Source organism: Glandiceps talaboti, chromosome 5 (genome assembly GCF_964340395.1).
Source record: "Glandiceps talaboti chromosome 5, keGlaTala1.1, whole genome shotgun sequence".
Taxonomy (NCBI): Eukaryota; Metazoa; Hemichordata; class Enteropneusta; family Spengelidae; genus Glandiceps; species Glandiceps talaboti.
The window spans coordinates 15,364,570-15,387,768 of NC_135553.1; the positions used below are offsets into that span (position 1 = coordinate 15,364,570).

The 23,199-nt window shown below is 36.2% G+C and overlaps 2 protein-coding genes across 2 annotated transcripts in view; one reads left to right on the forward strand and one right to left on the reverse strand.

The window, feature by feature from the left end:
* Positions 1–23,199, forward strand: part of LOC144435139 (SUMO-conjugating enzyme UBC9-B) — a 177,195-nt gene that overhangs the window by 19,589 nt on the left and 134,407 nt on the right. The gene's annotated exons all lie outside the window — the stretch shown is intronic.
* On the reverse strand, positions 2,635–19,821 carry LOC144435628 (uncharacterized). The gene is made up of 16 exons (XM_078124223.1): positions 19,704–19,821; positions 19,220–19,379; positions 16,612–16,719; positions 16,169–16,276; positions 15,465–15,590; positions 14,333–14,443; positions 13,384–13,521; positions 10,669–10,776; positions 10,453–10,563; positions 9,713–9,820; positions 9,142–9,270; positions 8,128–8,295; positions 7,490–7,679; positions 6,027–6,310; positions 4,138–4,316; positions 2,635–3,932 (listed from the first exon to the last, which is right to left on the reverse strand). The coding sequence occupies exons 1-16, from the start codon at positions 19,818–19,820 to the stop codon at positions 3,747–3,749; spliced, it is 2,331 nt and encodes a 776-aa protein (XP_077980349.1). The 5' UTR covers position 19,821; the 3' UTR covers positions 2,635–3,746.

A 23,199-nucleotide genomic window follows, 5' to 3' on the forward strand; every position in this document is an offset into this window, starting at 1 on the left:
GATGACGTGTTTCGCTCTTCGACCAATCAGAGTTATGGAAGACTATAGCGAAAACGCCTAACGCATGTAGTGCTTCTACATGTATGACGATCTCAATTAACGTATCGATCTGTCATTAAGTTTAATGACGGAGCGCATTAATGTATATACGTAATGTAAGCCATAATGAAAAATATGAGTGTGTGGCACATAAGTCATGCATCAATACCAATTACAATCAATTCATTTTCATTACGATAACGGGTGGTTCTAATCTGTATCATTTTCATTATCTACGACAGTGATTATTGAATGGATAATGAGAGCTCGTTCTTGACAGTGCTTGGGTCAGTTGGGTGAGTGCTATCATGCTTAGCATATCGTGACGACTGAAGAGTGTCATCAAGTTAATAATAGTCCATATCATATCTGTAAACACAAGCTGTAACTAGGCAACAAGCACGTGATTACGTGTTACTAAAATAAGTTAAAAGACAGAAAGCTGAGAGGCGGTTGCGCAGTGAACTATGACCACAAATGTTTGGAATTGTTTTGATGCCACGTGAATTTGACTTGGAAGTTGAAGTTTAGTTTTTTTTTTATGTTTCACATTACTTTTTCATAGCAACTATGGGTAGGTTGTAGATTTAATTTTTAAAAAGTTAAAAAAAAATATATTCTTTTAATGTTTCTCTGCCTCCCCTTTCTTCCTCTCCACAAAAATAGCTTGCTTCAATGAAACGAGAGTATTTTTATGGTTTTAGGCGAAATTAAAAAAAAAAATAGTGTATTTCCGATAACCCGACCGACCCAAAGTATTTTTGGGTACTTTATTTTAAAAATCACATTCCAGAGAGAAACGATGTCATTTCAGCCTATAACAGTACAATCTGCATGTTATGTTTGTCTACTTATCAATCAATCAATCAATCAATCAATCAATCAATCAATCATTCAATCAATCAATCAATCAATCAATCAATCGATCGATCGATCGATCGATCAATCAATCAATCAATCAATAAATCATTCAATCAATCAATCAATCAATCAATCAATCAATCAATCAATCAATCAATCAATCAATCAATCAATCAATCAATCTTTATTACGCTACACACACTACAAGAGAGTGTGGTATGGTACATATTTAGAAAAACAAAAACGAAATATAAAAAGTTCACAATTGATAAAAAAAGTATAGTAATCTACAATTAGTAAAAGTGCTTCTGAATCACATAATTGTTTTCATTGACTTCTTTTACACTTCATCAACAGTTATGGAAGTATTGTGACCAACGAGTATATATCGTCTTGGGGTCGAAGTAATTAAAAAAAATGTAAAATAAAATAAAATCCCGATCTACCTACCCTATTTTCTGAAGTCATGTTATCGGAAACAACTGTTTGTTTAAAATTATTTTTGCCCTATCGAAAACAAATGACAATATGCGAAGGAAATAGAGATAGATTACATTTATATTTCACGATGTATCATATCACTCACTCATTCACTCACTCAAAGTATAAGCAGATACATGGCCCAGTATGATTAAAATCTGATGTGGTGACTCCGGCTAGGTTCCTTTATTTACCTATATTTCCTTCATTTTTTGTCGATTTTGTTGTTCCAAGATAGAGCGTCTCCTTCTGAGAGGCAGCGACAGTTTACCAAAATCTAATCAGTTCTTGTTGTTGTTACCATAAGGAAGATGTGTGCCAAATTTCATTAGAATATTGACGTGATGCAGTAGTTTTTGAGACATCATGTCCACAGACAGACAGACAGACAGACAGACAGACAGACAGACAGACAGACAGGCAGGCAGGCAGACAGACAGCCAGAGAGACAGACAGACAGACAGACACACACACACGCACACACACACACACACACACAAGCATAACAATACACACTCCTAAAAATAGTCTACTTGAGTTTGTAACATGGTCGTTGGTGGCGCTAGCACCATCGCTGCAAAGTCCTGTTTGTCAGTGAACATTCATTTGTGTATCCACGTTACTCTTCAGAGCTATCTTGATTATCGACAGTGTTAATATGATAGCCAGGCCAGGCCAGACCAAACTAGACTAGACTACACTAGACTGGGTTAGATTACATTAGACTAGATTAGACCAGATTATAGTAGATCAGAATAGATTAGAATAGCTCTAATTTGAGAACATAATCTGAATTCTGATAGAACTATTTTTGTGGCTGACCGGATAAATGTTACCCTGGTCATAATTTCTTTGATATGTACTCAAATTCAAATTTAATTTCCTTGGTGAAATAAACAATCTAGTGAAAACTAGTCTAGACTACCACTGACAGACATATACCATTTATAGTAAATAAAACAACTTCGTCAAATGCTGTCATTACCGGGGACTAGCTTGATTGACTGCGACCTTCGAATTTGGGTCAACATATTGAAGTGTTTTACCATGTTGACTGAGTTTACCATTATGAAAAACGAGTATGGATTTGGTTTTGAGGGGAAATGCAACATGTAATGCTGAAAATACAGTTTTAATAAGACAACAATACTTCAGAACTATTTATTGCAAGTTACAAGTCTCTGGTATTAATAGATAATGAAAATTCTGTTGATACACAATTTTTTTTTCATATGATAACCTGTTAGGTTGAAAATGATCACAATGACAAAGCGTTATCTGAAATAAAAACAAATATTATACCTGCAGTATATCACAGCAAGCAAATCATCATGGTACTTCATATAGTGTATGTTAACAATGAAACTTCTTTGTAAAGCCCACTCAGGTTCGAAACTATAGAAGATTCAAACCGATTTTCTAGTTCATACTGCAGATGAAACGAAACATAAGCTTACATGACATCTCAGACCACTAAAGACTACGATGATATCCGATCGAACAAACGACGACAAATTCGATCGAAGACAATCGAACATCACGTGATTGAGAGAAGTCGCCCATGCCAGAAGAAGCCAAACACTTGCCTCTCCAGAGGGCGCCGTGATCACTGCGTCATACTAGGTGGCGACAGTAGGGAGTCCTCCACGATGCTCTCAGGAGAGGGAAGCCAAACACGAATGTTTTTTTCTATAAACGTTCCTAGGAGACCAATGTTATGCGCACGAGGATGCGCGTAAAGTGTTGTTTGCGTTCGAACGTCTTTGACAAAGCCTCGTATATCATGTATATTGCATCTAAGTGAATCAAATACGTTACAAATCGTGTAATTTGTACCGAAAGCTGTCAATTATGACGTCATTTCACAGCACTCCTGCCTGGTATCCTGTAGGTAAGTTCTAAAACCTAACTTAAAAGATAACTAACTACATTAAAAGTGGATTTTCTTTGGCCTCCGCATCGAAAAAATACCACATATAATTCAATATGTGAGTGTACGTAGTACTAGCTGTCTCTAGTATTCTTTAATAGTCTGATAGTAAATCTTTGTGTATAAAACATTATGTCCGATGAAGGAAATACCAAAGCAATTCACATCACACTGTGCTTTACATGTAAGTGACTAACTATATAATGGTAAATTTTATATTTAAGAATCAGGGTCGAGTGCCCTGGCTACGTCATTCACACTGCTTACCCCTATATGGGAATGAAAATATTGGAGATAAATTTATGAGCATTCACATGCTCTGGCTATAGGAAAATCAACGTGTCACAACTTGCTTGAGGGCGCTCAGTACTGAAAACTAACTCCTAAATAATTAATAAGGTAGTCAAAGCAAGTCCCTGTACTGGTCCTCTGAACGCTACTCAAGAAATATCGCCTTTGTCTCAATCCATTCCAAATACTTGTCAACTTTGACAAAGACGACAGGACCGTCTGTAACAGCACACATGTCACTAGCCCAGCTAACAACACCAACTAGGTACCAGTGACCCAGTCCGTCGTCTGAATTCTGATGCAGACATACCAGCGGTCCACCAGAATCACCCTAAAAACAAACAAAACACAGTGAAAACAAGAAAATGCATTTCTTTTTGACAAACTCTCTTACTTAATTTCTGTTGAATCTCGATTTCATATAGAGTACGTCCGTTCACTTTACAGAAGTTAACGATACTATTAACTTTATTATAATTTACTGACTAGCACGACAAAAGCCCCCCCCCCCCCCCCAGTGGCTATGGCACACACACCTTACAGGAGCCTCTGTCAAAGTTTCCGGCACAAATCATGTTTGGTGTCACCCTTCCATCATAGACGCTTGATGGACCATTACAGATATCACGAGGAATCAATTTCATCTGCACTTCTTGCAATACGTCGGGAACATAGTTTTGTGCTTTCTCTTTGTACTCTCCAGGAGTGAAGTAATCTATATCGATAGTAGAAAACGCTATATGTAATGGATATTATAAAGATGTATTTGGGCGTCAAAGTTATATATCCTACTAATACCACAACTCCTTTTGTGGTGATGATTTGATTATAATCATAATATAACTGCATTCCATGTTATTTTTGCATATACACCCGTAATTACATTCAAACTAGTACAATGTGATATTAGAACATTTGGAGTACACCATGTGTCACGAAAGACTTTTTTTTTTCTAAAGTACAGGATGGGGAGGGAACACAATCACTGGAGAAATAAAAAAGAACACACATACACACACACATACACACATACACACACACACACACATACGTCACTGGTTTAACTGGCCTAATTCTCTCTGAATAAAAAAAATACAACACTTTGTACAGCGAAATAGTTTGTACGGAAAAAATATGCTTAAATCTATACACTTATAGTACACTGATTACTGATGGCTGGTTGTAGCAAATAAAACTACTCACAGTGTTCGATATAGAGTCTTTTTTGTCTCGTATCGAAGTACAGAGTTGGGACACATGTTGTTACCGCAACACACAACTCAAGGACGACGTTGTCGATTGTTCGCATGCACCCAACTTTGTTACAATAATGACAAGAACAGTTTAGATTTTGGACATGATCTATGCACTAACCAGGTAAATATCGCCACATTTTCATGGGTTGGGGTATACCTTTTCATTTATCCCCTCTTCTCCATTTTACTTTCTCCAAAATGCTGCCTTTATACCCAACGCTCTTCACTTTTACTTTTTTTAGAGGGGTGATGCAGTGATGGTTAGGACTCTGTGTTTTTGTGTTCGCCTCGGTGTATACACAATAAACTAAACAACTTGACTGAACATGAGGAAATTTGATACACGCCTTTGTTACATGTACAGATCCCACGGGAGTTGATTATAGTTTGTGCATGATGCGTGTAATAATTAGCTAAACATAACCGCTTTTGTAAATTAATTATTTTTTTTGCCGAATAATCAATCTTACACTTAAAGCGTTTTAATTCAAAGCCCTTCAACTCTCAAAGTGACAGGCAAGGCCAGCTACTCATGACGGAAAAAATAAGAGTTATGGTCGTAAATGTCAATTCTTAAGTATGACTGCTGATAGTTGTCAACGTCACGAAATGAAAAAAATTCTCAGTTTTTTTTTTGTCAAATTCCGTAATGTATGTCAGAGATGGGCCATAGGGAAAAGGACAAATAATCAATTTTGTTCTCGCGATTTTCCTGATTTCTAATATTTTCTGTATATTTCAAATAAAGTTTTAAATACTGTTTCCTCTAACTGTTTTTGTCTTTCTTTTTCCTACCTGATATCACCGTCTTATCTGAGGTTATCAGCTCTGCATTAATTAGTAGCTTGCTAGAACAAACTCACTATTTGCCCAAATTAACACATTATGCCGTGAGTGTAAACATCCACTGATCCGACTAATGGAGGTAACACGTGTTACCTCCATTAGTATTTAAAACTTTATTTGAAATATACAGAAAATAATATTAGAAATCCGGAAAATGGAGAGAACAAAATGTTTTGTCCTTTTCCCTATGGATAGGCCTTTTAACCATCACTTTCCCCATCAATATTGACCATCCAGTCAACTCTTTCATGCGTACCTTTCTAAATACACACCCACGTTTACTATTCCAAGAATGCCTTGTCGATCTATATTTATAAGCTTACCGAATATTTGTGTAAGACCCCATCCAGTGGTAAAGCAGTAGGAGTGTTTATCAAAGATAGCTTCCCCTTCAGTGTTTAGGCATGCATAGTTAATAAAATCAGTGGGAGTCACTTCTTCGTCCAGTTCCACAATGGCAATGTCATTATCATACATGTAAGGGCTACTATAATCTGAACGCTCAATTCTATCAGCTATGTTTAACTCCAACGGCTTTTCATCACTTCCTGGTTGACTGGAGTATCTATATTTGCCCAATCGAACTTTCCAGTTCGTGGAATTCTTCCTGTTACAATGATAAAATGATAATCAATACCTCACTGATCAAATCTAAAAATAATTAAAACTTGACTTGATTGGACTTTGTGGTCCCTTTTATTCTTACTGTAGTGATTTCAGTATCAATACATGCACTCAAAAATATTTGCCATAACGAATGTTAATATTCCCATTAGAAAACCCTTCGCGTTTCTGTAATGAATGAAACCGAGCCGTAAATAAGTTTAACCTAATTGCGACGAATGTAATAATTATAACGCACGTAGGCCTCTGATCGACTTTAGCTATACAAATTTGCTAGTGTTAATGATAAATAATAAATAACATTAGGACAACCTAATTTCGGTTTCGCCCATCAACATATCTGCTTTATACTTGATCGCAGTCAGATAAGGCAAGAACATGCCGAAGGTCATAAGCTAAACATTAACATGCTGTTGGGCACTTTTCCGTAGGCATGGATTGTGATTTACGAATCCTCCTGTGTTTAGTAAGACATATGTGCATACTCTGGTGTGTTTTCGCTAGCAGACATTTATTCATCTTGAACAGTGCATTGAAGGTTACTGTTTACTCACATCTCTTGCAATGAAGCATAAGATAATAAGACACTGCACATTCTATACTTTTAAAGTGACCGTATGGATGAGGATTGGGTATTTATTTCGGATTTTTAATTTACATAACAGTTTTATCATGGCTTCCTGTTGAAAAAATCAATGTGAAACAAAATTATAGACCAAGTCTATGTTTGTAGCTAAATTTAGTGCAAACAGCTCAAAAGTGTGTAAAAAAAAAGTTTGTTATTGTACGCACAATAATAATGATTTTACATATTTCGGAATTTATTGAGTTACAACCAAGTATTTGGGAAAATTGTTTTATAAATTAAAAAGCTAAAATAAATACCCAATCCCCATCCATATGCTTCGATCGCAATTTCTCGCGACATTAAGTCTAAATGAAATTAACAATTAAACACACTACAACTAGATGGAGATATTCGGATGCCAATGTTTTGATGTGAACATGATGGCATATTAGATCATTTTATTCAGACAAAATGTATCAAAAAACTATTCAGAGAGAGAGAGAGAGAGAGATACGATAATACGATGTCCAGTGTGCTAACAGGCCTAAACAATAATTGTTTGGTTCCGGTTACCAGACCCTTACTGAAACTTACCCTCTAGGAAAATCAAAGCAATGATATGCTGTAATAATATGTTTAGGACCTATGAGAGTACCACCACAATAAATTTTATCTTCAGGGATAAAATACAACTGTGCTTGCCATGGCCACTCTCCAGGCAAAGCATCCTGACCACGAGTGATTCGAGGTTGTGCCTGGTTTACACGTGTACCACAACCAGTCTCTGTGCCCAAAGGTCAAACAGAAAGCAGACAAATTGGGTGAAGTCAGGATAAAAGCATGCGCAGTTAGCGATTCATCGCCTAGAATGGTCATGGTGCTGGGGTTGGGACGGCGATGGCTCTTCCAGTGATCGTGAACTAGCACAGTCATGACTCCAGTGCTATAGACATTTTCGAGGTAACTGATCATGATCGTAAAATGGGTTTTAGCGTGAACTGGCCAGTTATGTGCGTGCATGTGTAGCATTCCTATCTCAATATGTTATCTTACGAGAGTGAAAATAAAATTCACAAAAAGGCATAAATTGTCGTACAATGATTCTTGCGTGTTTTAGCTTTAAGCTTTGCTGCATAATACCAATCAAATATAGCATTATCATCAAAGAATGTTACAAATTGGACTTCTGTCTGCTACAGTACTCATACAACTACACCTAACACGTTACGAACCTGCTTCCTCATAACATGGTTTCAGATGACATGTTGTGTACTCCACATCATCGCCATCACAGCCTTCACCATCACTGTTCAAACAATGTCTTGTACGAGAGTGTTTACCAGTACCACATACCACATTACACGGTCCCCATTTTGTCCATTCACTCCAGCCAACACCATCTACAATATTATATGACGGATGTTTAAAAAAAAACATTTGTTGATGAACCTGTACCAAAGCGTTACTAGGCAATTAACTATTGTATTTTACAGTTTGACATTTCGTCACCCAGTCTGTCACTCGGTTAATCTATCGCTCTCAAAACCTCAGTCAGTCAGGCGGTCGCTCGGGCTCGGAAATGAAAGAACGAAGGCAAAATAAAAAGAAAACATATTTTTTAATATAAAAAAAATATTTCCAAATTTAGGATATTTTAGACGCTTCTAATCTCGTTTTTTGGTTTGTTCGTCTAACTATTTTCTTGACGATAACATAATTGTGCAAAGCAGTGTCTAGCTAATAATCACTTCTCAATCAAATGGCCAGTCATACCTAGTACGTTCTATGTATGTTAAACTGTGTGGTATTAGCCATACTAATGTAGTATAAACTTTCAATTTCGAACGCAAACAGTTTTAGAAAGCTGTGTCTAAAGCTTTCGTACCTATTATAGGTATGTTCAGTGATTCAGCAGCAATGTCATTACAGTCTGTCAAGTATTAGCTATTTCAATGTAAGTGCCTCTTCTGTTGCCATTGGCATCAGCCAGGCCTGGCCTCAATCTTTCCTTTAAAACAGTGAGCTTGAACTCATGATGAAAAACTTAAATCAATCACACTTGCCCTGCAAACCCACGTACGCAATTACCCATCCCTTTTCTTCTGTAGTCAAGTTTCTTTTTAAAACTAAAAAAGTGTAAATGTACTTCTCTAAGCTAATACAATTATTATCTAACGATATCATTACTGTTCTTTGCAAGATTATCAAACTATCAACTTCCAGAGATTTCTTATATATACACTTACTTTCGCAATCTTCTTCATCAAACCCATCTGAACAATCAGGATGTCCATCACATTCCCAATTTCCTGGTATACATAGCCGTAAGCCATTTGGGCATGCAAACTTTTCTGCTGAACAGGATGATGTAGTCACTAACATAAGTATGAAAAATATCAAATGTATTAGAAAATGCAGTGTGTGTATTGTGTGTGTGTGTGTGTGTGTGTGTGTGTGTGTGTGTGTGTGTGTGTGTGTGTGTGTGTGTGTGTGTGTGTTACATCAGCGGGCTCTAAATATGACTATGTCCGATACAATCACTTGTAACATTGTAATGCTTTGTGATCGATGGGTGATCACTTTCTTTACTAGTTTACAACATGCATTTTTATACTTTGCTTTTAGTTAGCAATGACATGTTAATAAACGCTGTTGGTACACGTGCATGCGATAGTTTACAACATGGAAACGGAATTCAGTACTTATTTACTGCAAATTGCCCTATCCGAATTATCACCATAGTGTTTATTACTTATAGTTTACTAGCTTCTTTTCAATTGTTAGAGTCGTCAAACTGTTGCTTCTACGTTAACTTACTGCAATTTTCCTCATCAGAATTATCACCACAATCGTCCGTGGCATCGCATTTCCACGATTCTGGTATACACTGACCATTTATACAGGTGAATTGATCAGAATCACAGCCTGGTAAATTAAACATGAAAACACAAATCATTTAAGTTCTGATTGCACTCATGGCTTCACACACAAACCTTACACTAACAAGCTATTTACATTGCTTGGTCACGCTGCCACCAGGCGTTAATACCGCACAAAGAGAGGTGTGCAAAGACAAAAGTGATTACGCATGGAATTGTTGTCGCAACTGAGAGACAAAGCCAGCCTTTGCTTGGCCTCGTACTAAAAACCAGAGATAAAAACCCATCTCTAGGGGAAAATATAGCCCCGGAAAAGCGTGGGCCGAGGCCTACCAATGGCTTAAACCTGGCAAAATACACACAATTAGACACATCTGCATGACCTGATAGCCTGTGCCTAAAAAGTAGTTGTGAAAAAGGAGACTGGCATAAAATACCCACACAGAAAGCATCAACAAACGAAAAGTCGATGGTCGTTCCTTGGTGACAGCGCTTAGACTGAAGTCGTCAGTGACTTCACCATTACTTTACAGCTCCCTACACGATCGCCCTCAACGTGCCACAATAACATTAATTTCTGTCTATACCTTGTAACTCTAGAAATTACATTATTCTTCACTAATGTCACACTTGTCAGATCAGATATGTACATTTAAAAGTTAATCTTTTTTTACTTACCACCGCAATTTTCCTCATCAGAATTATCACCACAGTCGTCCACACTATCACATTTCCAGGATTCTACAATACACTCGCCATTCATACACGTGAAATAATCGGAATTACAGCCTGTTTAATATACATGGAAAACACGAATCATTTAGTATTCTTGCAAATACTCAGTAATGTCAGATCAAACACGTAAAATATGAAATTAATTATATGTGTACTTACTACAATTTGTCTCATCTGAATTATCACCACAGTCGTCGATGCTGTTACATTTCAAGGATTCCGATATACACTTACCATTCATACAAGTGAAGTTGTGAGAAGCACAGTCTGGTACATAAACACGAAAAAGATTAATCATTACGTAGGCCGGCAATGTCGTAGTAATATCACATCATCTCATTTGCAAAAATCTAGCATGTCAAGAGAAAATATTCCGTGGTTCATCTGAATAAGTTTGCTCCTAAGTTATACAAAACCTGAAATTAGAACTTCACTGACTTTAAATATGATGTTTGACAAAAATCTTCTGGAAGAGTCTTTCGACGAAGCAAGAAAGTTTTTTTTTCAAAAATACAGTAATATGTCATCCGGCTCACCATTAAAACATTACAGAAAATACAGCCAGTTTCACTTAACCTTGCCAAACAGTGTGTGTCGCAATTGTATTTTTATTTTGGTTCATAGGAGAGAAAAAAATGATAGGTTAGGACAACACGTCAGACATGCCGACTCCTTCGAAATGAAATCAAAATATACATTATTGTAGCACATTTTACCTTCCGTATGGGAAGGTTATATTTTAGGAATGGTGTGTGTGTGTGTGTGTGTGTGTGTGTGTGTGTGTGTGTGTGTGTGTGTCATCATTTTGTGAAAAATGGCTGGCTCAATTCAAACGAAATTTGGTTCACATATTCTTTAGTAACTAAACGTGATTAGCAAAAAGCTGTTTTAAATATTGGGCCAAGTTGGTTACCATATGCCAAACTACAGGTACCCCAGAAAGTGTTATGAGATACACTTCTAAATACTGAAAATTCACATGTAAATTCTTGATGCACTTGGGTGACTGATGTTAAAAATGTATTGCTCTTTTATAACTTGCAAGATGCCTGGCGCCATGGCAAATACAGAAAATAGGTGATATAAATAATTTTGTCGATATTTTTATTAGATTTAAATCATATTTATTAAGTGTATGGTGTACCGAAATTTCAGTGCTAGATAAATTAGATACACAATTATAGGAATTTTAAGTCCTTGCTTGCTTCAACCTGAAAAATACTGTCGACAACTATAAGAGTTACTAGTCATAGGACGATGCTAGCAGGCGTCAGCTGTTCGTCTCATTGTTTGTAGATTGAGACAGGAAGAAGACAAGGTGTTGATAGAGCTGAACGTATTTGACAAGTACTTTGCGATTCAAATGAATTCGAGGATGAATACCATTTCTATTGAAATGTGCGAACCTTAGGTCAAAGTACATCCCACAATATTTGTACGAGCCTCCATCTTTTGAAATGTTTACTCAGCTGTTATCATCTGATCAAACAAATGAATCACAGAGACTTGCAGCCTGTACTTATCACCCATTAAAAATCAGGTCAGAAGCAAATAATTTAATGGAACTGTAATTGTAACATGTTTTGGTTATGTAAGTTTGTAATTGTATTTTGGGCATATGGCCTTTGACTACAATAAAGTGACTATGAGTTCAAGTGATTAGGTTTTAGTAAACATTCCGTGAATATATGGATCATTTCCATAATTAATGATTTTCAGTAATTAGGCCATATCCTACAAATGCACGCTTCGAAATCAAAAGATACATCCACTAAAGATAACAAAATCCACGTGTCGTATAAATGTAGCTTTTAGTTTTAATGACTCTTTTGCATAATTCATCATGGTTTTCTGTAATTAGGGTATATTTTGAGAATTTACGCTTTAAATTCAATATAATTTGGTACATACTTCAAACATAACGAAGCGCTTTTAGCTCCGAGTCATTTGCATATTATTCATGATTTTAAGTAATTTGGCTTTAACTGAAGAGTGCGAGCTTCAGGTTCAATAAAAGTTTGTACGTAACATTTATGATGTAACTATTGGTTTAAATGAGCCATTTGCATAATTAATGATTTCAGTAATTAGGCTATATCTTGTACACTTCAAACTCAATATAATTTTCTAAATACATCAACAATAACAAAGCGCACAGGTTCTATAAAGCTTGTCGATGTAGCTTTCAGTTGTAATGGTTTTGTACAATTAATGGTTTTCACTAATTGGGCTACATTTTAATTGTATTCAGACATTTGTAGAATTAATGACTTGAGAATACAAGCTTCAAATTCCATATAATTTGGTGCACACGTTGAAGATAACAGAGTGCATGTGTCCCAAAAAGCTAGAGTATTCATTTGCATAATTAACGATTTTCGGTAATTAAGTAATATCTTAAGTATACATACTTCAGATTTCTTATAGTTTGGGTACACATTTGACAATTAAGGGATATATGATAGCTATAGCTAAGACTTTTGCATTCCTATAATTATTGCGTGAAGGAACAAAAATCTAAAGACTTTGCCCTTATATTAGCGTTCAGTTAAAATCTGGCTATTACAGAAGTCTGGGAAATTGTATACGTGTTTCACTTTATGTTTTAACAGTGTATCACAATTCGTATTATTTTTACATTCGTAATAGGTTGGAGTGTCTGAACTGCTGTCTTTAGCTACAAATAATTTATAAACCAACGTAAAAAACAAAACCATGTGTGACAGTTGTTTCTGCAAGGTTATATGAAATTCGTTACAATATACAAGTTACCCAGATTGTTCCTGACACCTCAACAATATTAAACCAACCTTAAAATCGTACCGAAATCATTGATGTGTAATTATTTGGGTGTCTGATGATCCATGGACTTACCGCTATCATTACTACTACCTCCCCATCCACCACAGAAATCCTCATCAGAATTGTCTCCACAGTTGTCATCACCATCACATGTAAAGTTATCACTAATACAGTTTTGATTTGCACATGTAAAACTGCCATATTCACAACCTGTTCAAAAAGTAAGATGAGTTCTAATTTCATTATCAATGCTATCGTAGGGTTATGTGCTAATCGTGAGCGAAACATATACAATGAAAATGATGCACTTGTCATATTCACACTGTTATGTTTGCTAACGATGGAAAACATTGCTAATAAAATTAACTATAAAACTGAGAATAGTTTACAAATACTAACCCCTATACAGAATCTTTTATTTAAAGGAAAGGACATGTAGGAGGCCATTTATCACACATGTACTTGAATTTGGTCTTCAATACCTCAATGTTACTCTCATTACATATTATGAGATGTCTGTCTCCCTCCCCCCCCCCATACGTAAATGGTCACTCTTGACGTTTAGTTTGGTTCAAATAAATATTTTGGCCTCCCTTTCAGACCATGAAAATTTTGCAAGGTCCCTAATTTTTTTTCCGTGCCCTCCCCGTCATTTTCTCCTTAGCCCACATTCCATAAACTCTGTCGTTCCATTAAAAGACTGCAAAATCATATACAATTTAGGAATATTTCACAAATGTTTAAACCAGTATAGAGTAAATACATTGTGTAATACAAAAACACGTCACGGATGTTTGTGTTATTCAGAGACTAAACTCTAATAATTTCATTTTTCTGTTTTAAACAAATTGACAGTTTCACCGAACAAATCATTTGTGAGATCACACTTTGTGTTGTTTCAGGATATGTTTACAAAACATGCAATAGCAATGCAGGTTCTATGGTCCATGTTCAAGTACACACATAGAATAGTGACAGCATAATTCTACATGCAATAAATACGGTGTATGAATGGACTCACTACTGCAGTTATTCTCATCAGAATTATCACCGCAGTCGTCCAGTTGATTGCATTTCCTGAATTCCAATATACACTGACCATTCGCACAAGTGAATTCATCGGAACCACAGCCTAGTAAAACACATGTGAAACAAGAATGAATAAATATACTTGCGATATCTCAGTAATATTACACTTGTCAGATCAAATATACTGATATTAAGCCATTCTCCAGTATGTTAGAACAAGTGTATTGCATGTATTACAAGCTAGAAAACAATACTCTAAATACGAAATTTCCTAAAATCTTCTGCAAAAGAACTCGTAGTTGACACAGCCCCTCTCAAGTACTCTATTTCTAGATCTGTGTGACTACCAGATTAAGTTTATTTGGTTTGTTAATTTTGACTCAGAAGGTGAAATATAAAGATACTAAAACAGACAGGTCATATCAGTAGAACGGTAACATTTTATACTATAGGAGTAGACACTTGAATGAAGTCTCTATGTCTTGTTGTTCCAGAGCTGTTATGTCACATTTGTGCAAAGTTGAACCAAAATTAACCAATTGGGGATTAATATCTAAATAGTTTATGTTGCTGTATATTAGCTTTACAGTTGTCATCACAATCAAACAGTCGTTATTTCGTGATCCCCTACATACCCGGGATATGGCATGTATATGTGCGTGTTGAACTTCCTTCTGTCCCACCACGACTTTACACATTCTCAAGATTTTGTTGAGTGGCGCGCCCTCACTGTACACTAATTATATAGAGGTCAATGTATAGGTCACCTGTACAATCATTCATAATTTCCTCACCCCTTTTAAGGAGATTGGCCATTTTACCAAACTCCCAAAGTAGTGTTTTTATTTTTTTTAAATATAATATCGAGCAGTGAAATGATGTTACTAAAAACATTAAATCACTCAGGACCCTGATCAGCTTCCAATCTGTAACACAGTAGTGTTAAAGAATAACATTGCATCATCAGTTATCCGACTCAATTTCCAATCAGTAAGTCATTAAAGCAATTCGTGCAAGTTAACTATGACGATTATCGTTAAAAACCTCCAAAATGTTAATTTGAAAAAGCAACAAAACCTGTGCTTGAAATTCTTGATATTTTGTTCGGCTATGTATGTACTCACTGATATTTCCCCTTCCTATACAGAACGCCTCGTCAGATTGATCTCCACAGTTGTCATCACCATCACATATGAAGTCAGAATAGATGCAATTTTCATTTTCACATGTAAATGTGTAATATCCACAACCTGGGTTTTGTTAAAGAAGGAACAATTTTGCTAACATTTCCTGATAAACAACAGTGAACAAATAAATCATCAGGATATGCAGTCATTGGGAATATATTACAAACACTGCATTTTCAACGAGGCATTTAATTTTAAATTAAAACCGTATTGTTTAAATACATTGTGTAACACACAAACACACATGTTAAAGCTGTTCATTCACAGACACTGAACTTGTAAACTATTTCATTTTCCTCTTGTAAACAAATTGACAATATCACCCATAGATCATTGACTTTGCATTATTTTGGTATATGTTTACAACTCGTACAGCAGTGAAAGAGAGTTTCGCTTGTCTATGCTCAAGTCAATGTAATTAAAATCCAATGTAGTGTACACGTCGCGATTTCCTTTTGGCTGTTACGTTTACTGTCATTTGTTCTTTTGTGAGCACTCGTTACATACCGCGCTCACAACAGAAAAAAACGACAGTAAACGTAACAGCCAAAAGGAAATCGCGACGGTTACACTGCATCGGATTTTAATCAGACTGTACTCAAGTACACAATTAGAAGTTAGAATTGTCCTAAAAACATTACTGCAATTCTTCTCATCAGAATTATCACCACAGTCGTCCATGTCATCGCATTCCCATGATTCCGGTATACACTGACCATTTATACAAGTGAACTGATCAGAATCACAATCTGGTAAATGTAAATGAAATATAAAACGAATGAAAGATACAATGCAATGTCTCGGTTATATCACAAATGCTAGATCAGGCCAAACATGCTAATATTACGTTATTCTGTGCATTGTTAGATCATGTTCATTTGTCAAGATCGATTAAATATTAACATAGAATTTATAGCGCTCGTTACATACCACGCTCACAAAAGATCAAACGACAGTAAACGTAACAGCCAAAAGGAAATCGCGACGTGTACACTACATCGGATTTTAATCAGACTGTACACAATTAGAAGTTAGAATAGTCCTAGCTATGCTCATAATTCAATGTAAATATCAAAAACATTACCGCAATTCTTCTCATCAGATTTATCACCACAGTCGTCCATGTCATCGCATTCCCATGATTCCGGTATACACTGACCATTTATACAAGTGAACTGATCAGAATCACAGTCTGGCAAATGTAAATGAAATATAAAACTAATGAAAGATACAATGTAATGTCTCGATTATATCACAAATGCTAGATCAAGCCAAACATGCAAATATAACATTATTCTGTGCATTGTTAGATCAAGTTCATTTGTCAAGGTCGATTAAATATTAACATACAATTTTACTTGCAAGCATACTTGACTATGACGTCTTCTGAATCTGTTGAACTTGACAAAGTGTAACGGGTAGTGTTTCACAATAATTATTAATATTACATCATTCGGCTATTGTTCCATTCAGAAATCATCTTACATTACAAGGAGTGATTTAATATAAGAACGTATAAGAACGATCTGTTTACGTAGAACTGTCTGTAAATGATATAACACTTTTGACAATTAGCTATACAGAAGGCCAATCTCTTTGTACGGCCGATGACGCGATGTGCCCTCAGTGGTTACCAGTACCTCTCGTTAACGTTGCAAAACTAGCTTACCCGGGCGTACAACGACCTTTCTGATTAATCCTATACTTACATATGTATGCAGTAGGACACATAAACAACACACAGCTATGGCTAATTTATGCAGAAAATGTAGACTGTAAGAGAAAACTTCTGGTACGTGGACTCAACATTGCAGGCATGCACGTGACATTGAATATTGTCGAATCAGAAGACGAAGATGCCACACGCATCTCTATTCATGATATTCCACTACACGTGACAGATTATACAGTTGCAAATGTTCTTGATAAATACTGTGAAAGAAGTCAGCCAGTCGTCAAATGCACGGTAACTGACCCAGATGACGGTACATCGTATTACAATGGAAATAGGTATTGTTATGTTAAGCAGATAAAAACACCTATTCCAAATTTCTCGCAATTGAAATTCATCGATGCTAATGGATTCATCATGCATACAACTTCAGAATATTTTATACTGGTCAAGATAGAGAGTGTTCCATATGTCGTGAAATAGGACATAAACCAGTAATGTATCCAAGTAAACCACCTCCTACATGCTACGGTTGCAGAGAAACCGGTCATCGGGTACAAGAATGTCCAAAAGGAAAGCGATGCTACAATTGTAATAAATTAAGGTATGCCCTGAGGCGGAAGAGGAATTAATAGACCGTTTTGTGGAGTCACTATCAAGTAAAGCTAAAGAAGCAGAAAAGCTGATAGATAAAGCATTACATCGAGACGGGGGAAAGTCTTCGCCAAAGTTTTCACCAAAACGCACTTCCATCCAGGTATATATTCATCGTGACGCAGAACAGAATTCGGCGACATCACAAGTTGAATCGACTGAAAACAACAGTGAAGACACCATATCTAAAGAATCGACTGTGTGCGAATCTCCGGTGACAGACAGTGGCATTAAAATTAAAAAAGAAGGGTTTGAAGAAATATTTCAGTGTTAGCAGCATTTTCAGAGCAAAATCAAAATCAAGTGTCAAAACTGGAGCGAAATCTTCACAGACACCTGCATATAAACGGAAAAAAGATGCAGTGTCATCACTATCAGCTAGTTCGTACTTCAGTGAATAAGTTTTGCTTTGTATTAAAGTTGTGCATAATTGTTCTGTTTATGCTTTGTTTTGTTATTATAATCTCATAACATGGTGGCATTAAAAATAGCTACATTAAATGTGAGAGGTCTCAGGGATAAGAGATCGATTATATTTTATGTGCAGCGCTTTTGAATATTTTAAATAGAAAAGGCGCTTTAGAAAATAAATAAACTTAAACTTAAACTTAAAAGGAATAAATTTGAGGTAGTCTATCTGCAAGAAATATATAGCAAAGTGTCCGATGAAAGCAGATGGGAAAAAGAATGGGGAAGTAATATTGTATGGAGTCATGGATCATTTCATAGCCGAGGGGTTGCAATTTTATTTGGGAATAAACTTTTCCAATGGAAGAAAAGAGATTCACCATTGTGTGATTCATGTAGGAAGTATGACACTTACTAACATAGGTATTGGGACTGCATAATTGCTCAAAATGTTTGGCGATATATTGAAAATATTTTGGGAAGACTTTTGAATTGCAAAATATCTTTAAACTTTAAAGTAATTGTTGGAGGGATAGCCACATGTAAATTTTTTTTTGAAAATCTAGCAAACCTGATTATTCTAGTTGGTAAATGGTCAATTCACATTGGACATGTAACCTTCACATTGGACATGTAACCTTCACAATAAACCTTCATCAACAATGGTTGCAAGAAACGAACTCCTTGAAAGAGCTCATTCACAAAATATGCCACGTTTACTTGAAATCCTTTGATATTTTGTCTCTAAACGTCTATATTAATTTAGTTTATAAGGTACTGGTTTTTTTATGTAATTGAAATTATGTATTGATATGTATGAAACTTCAAATTCAGAAATAAAATTAATACTTAAAGAGAAAAAAACAAAAAACAAAAAAACAAAACCACACAGCTGTACAATATATAACGAATAATTGGTATTCAACGAAAATAGCAAAAGATCACAAATTTCATATACCTTTTGATCGATCTTTTCTCAGGAGGTCCAAAAATGAAGAACGTGCATACTTTCTCGAAGTAGCAAACACGACATCTTTGGAGTCACCATCCACATCATAGGCTGCAACGTTCCTATCGTTGTAGTAACTCTTCTTTATAAATATCAAGTCTCTCATTTCCTAAACACGAAAAAGAATCATATCAGGTTGTTGCTTTTTCGTATACCTTTTCATATGCAAAGTTGACAATGTGGTGTTCAAAAAGAGTCGCAGCCAGGTACTCAAAATTATCACCCCTGGCACGTATCGATAGCAGGCGAAGATCCCGCCACGGATCATGATTTGACAGCTTGAATAGTTACTGAGGCGGTGTTCATAAACGTAATATCATTCACGTCTAGGTAACGGGCAGAATCGAAAGTCTTGAAAAGTGCAGTTTGAAATCAAAAATAGGATGTGGCGAACCAATTACAAAAAGAAGCACAATTCAAGTTAATACTTTACCTCGGCGCTTTTACTTTTGCTTCCATCCACTGTGTGTACATCGTTCATCACCTTACCAGCTACATCCACTTCAAATAGGATGTGCCACAGGGTGAAGGTAACGAGTAATCGAAACATGTTAACGTGTCTGACTGATGCTTCTTAGCTAGCTGACTTCCAATATAAAGGCGATGCATGAACAAACACGTACGTCACACCATGATTATATCAATCCTGTTAACGCTGTCATAGTAATTTTACCAATTTAAATTAAAAGAGAGACTTTTCTCTCCAATTTCCAGAAGTTCCGATTGCCCTATCTCATGCGGACACTTCGGTATTAATATTTTTCTGATCTTACACAAATAGGAAATAGGGCTAGTTATATACTTATTAAATGATTATAATGTGAGAATTGACTATATGATGAGAGCAATTTAAATATATGACTCTTTTAATTTTCATCAAATACGTATTATCTTGGTAGAGTTTCGGATATTGGTGTTTGTTGAACAAAGTCTAAGATTACCAATGTCTAACTAACCTCTCAACGCGTAGGAAGCACTCACTCATTGTGAAAGTAGCTTAGACTGTTATGTCCTGTCCATATGTTGACTTACTGCGACTTTTCTGATTAGTCCATAAGGACGAAGAAGGTATGGGATTCTCGGATCCGTTACAGTAATCACATGGTCATTTAAAAGGAAGATGGCGAACCTTATCGTCTTATGTCAAGTCATGTATTCTCTCTCAAAGTTACATCTCAGTTTACATCTGGTTATTAAAAGGACATTAGACATTACATTTACACTACGTTTTTTAATGATAAAATAAACGATCTTACAAATTACACTTTTTACGACAGGAGTAGTATTAGTGGGAAGTTAATATATTGTCTTAATTATGGAAATAGTAAATAATTATTCTACTATGTTATCTTACTCTTATAGTTACAATCATGAAAAGTGACCGTACGTATTTTTCAAATAGAGAGAACAGATCTGTAGCAAAATTATGCCATTTTATTAGAATTCAATATGGCCGTCGAATGGGAAAATTAAAAGTTATGTTGCTTCCTTGAAAACAAGACAATGTACCAATGGGGGGGGAGAGAGCGAGCGAGAGAGAGAGAGAGAGAGAGAGAGAGAGAGAGAGAGAGAGAGAGAGAGAGAGAGAGAGAGGGAGGGAGAGAGAGAGAGAGAGAGAGAGAGAGAGAGAGAGAGAGAGAGAGAGACAGACAGACAGACAGACAGACAGACAGACAGACAGACAGACAGACAGACAGACAGACGTAGACAGACAGACAGACAGACAGACAGACAGACATAGAGACAGAGACAGAGCGACACAGAGAGAGGGGGAGGAGGAGGGACAGGCAGGCAGGCAGGCAGGCAGGCAGGCAGACAGAGACAGACAGACAGAGACAGAGAAACAGATGTGTGTGATGGAAAAGAAATTCTGCCATCTTCGGAGAACATTGTGTTTAATTAACTCATGATCAACATTTCACATTGGTTTACAAACAACTTAAGATATTGTGCGGAGAGAATACTGGCATTGTTTTAATTTTGCTTGAATTGCCAACGACAAATGTCTTATTGTGACCAGAATGAAAGGATGTCTAAGAAAATGTTAGGTCAGACTCGTACACACACACACACACACACACACACACACAGCCACACACACACACACACACACACACACACACACACACACACACACACATGCATGCATGCATGCACACACACACACACATACACACACACACACACACGCACACACGCAAATACACACACACACACACACACACGCACGCACGCACGCAAATACACACACACATATGGACGGACAGAATGAATCCCATCATCGCTCCTTTACCTCCCTTTGCTAGGGTAACAACAGATCTACTGTTTAATACACAAAACCGTTTACAACAGCGCCCCCTATAGTAATAACTCGTAATTTAGAGGGAAGGACTTTTGACTATTTTTTGCACGAGATACCTCATAATTTAATGACAATAACGGAAGTAAAATACGTAAATCATCACTTTATAATGGCATAAAATTATATGAATGCTGAAGTACTATATTCGTCTTCACTAAGTATAAACCTAAGAAATCAAACCAAAAAGATGAAAGTTCGACAGCTTTGCAGATGGTTCTATGGGGGGGGGGGGGGTGTTTAAATATATTAATAGATTAATGAGTTAGCATTCTTGTTCTTGTTTAGGGCCTGGCTATTAATTTGCCTATGAGTAATTCGAATAAGGTTAAATGCTGTTGTGAACCTTCCATGAAAACTTTTATTTATTCTATTCGCTCATTCACTCATTGATATGCACGGATTGTCTAGAATATCTAAGGAGTAAATGTAGCAAAATATAAAGAATTCATTTCAATCCCAGTGTTTCTTGAGATATCATGTAGATATACAAACACACACACACACACACACATACATACACACACACACACACACACACACGCACGCACGCACGCACGCACGCACGTACGGAATGACACACAGAATTCCATAACCCCTATACTCTCTACACACTATGAATGCCAAAATTTGGTGATTTCGATAGTGTTTTTAAGTGAACATGTAAGTTACATGTGTTATGATAATGTACGACTGCAAAGACCAAGCACCAAGTTTGACTGTTTGACCTTGACGATCAAGGTCAAAGGTCGAGTTCCACGATAAAGGTCGACCTTCGAATTCATAACAAGGATGTAGACATTTGAATCAAGTCACACACAAGTCGAGAGTTATGGGGCAAAATGTTATTTTTTGGACAAAATATGTTTGTTAACTCAGTTGTTTCAAGACAGTCAGAAAACAAAGTGAATTGCAACATTCCTCACTGCAATCTTAGCTTCTCCACTGACTGTATATGATGCAATAGTACCTGATATTTGTGTCACGTTTATGAGGAAAATCGCTCATGCATGCATGTGGTAAATATGTGGTAGTGCACAGACCAAGAAGTTGGGCATTTGACCTTGAAAAAATAACGTAATTGTGACGTGGAAAGTTGTCAAATATGAGTACGAAAATAGCGTAGTACACATAACAAGTTTCATTCTTTGTTTCAATTACACATTCTGCATTAAATTAGATTACGCCAATAGTATGTATGTGGCCTAAGTTGTATGTTATGAACAAATTTCAAAATCAAAACTGCAAACATTTCTGTTCCTTCTAAAAAGAGATGTGTGAACCAAATTTCATTAAAATAATTTGAGATATCGTGTTTACAAACAGTTGAACACACGCACGCACACGCACACGCACACGCACACACAAACGTGTCCACACGTACATATATCTACGGATGTGCAGCATTTCATTGTATGTACAAAGACAAAAGACAACGGAAACGTATACACATACAAATTAACAAATATGTCCTATATCATACGTACACTGACATCACGACTGATAGCTTAGTGGATACCGTACCATCAAGGTGAATCATCCATCGATAAGGATAGCACAGTCACTACAT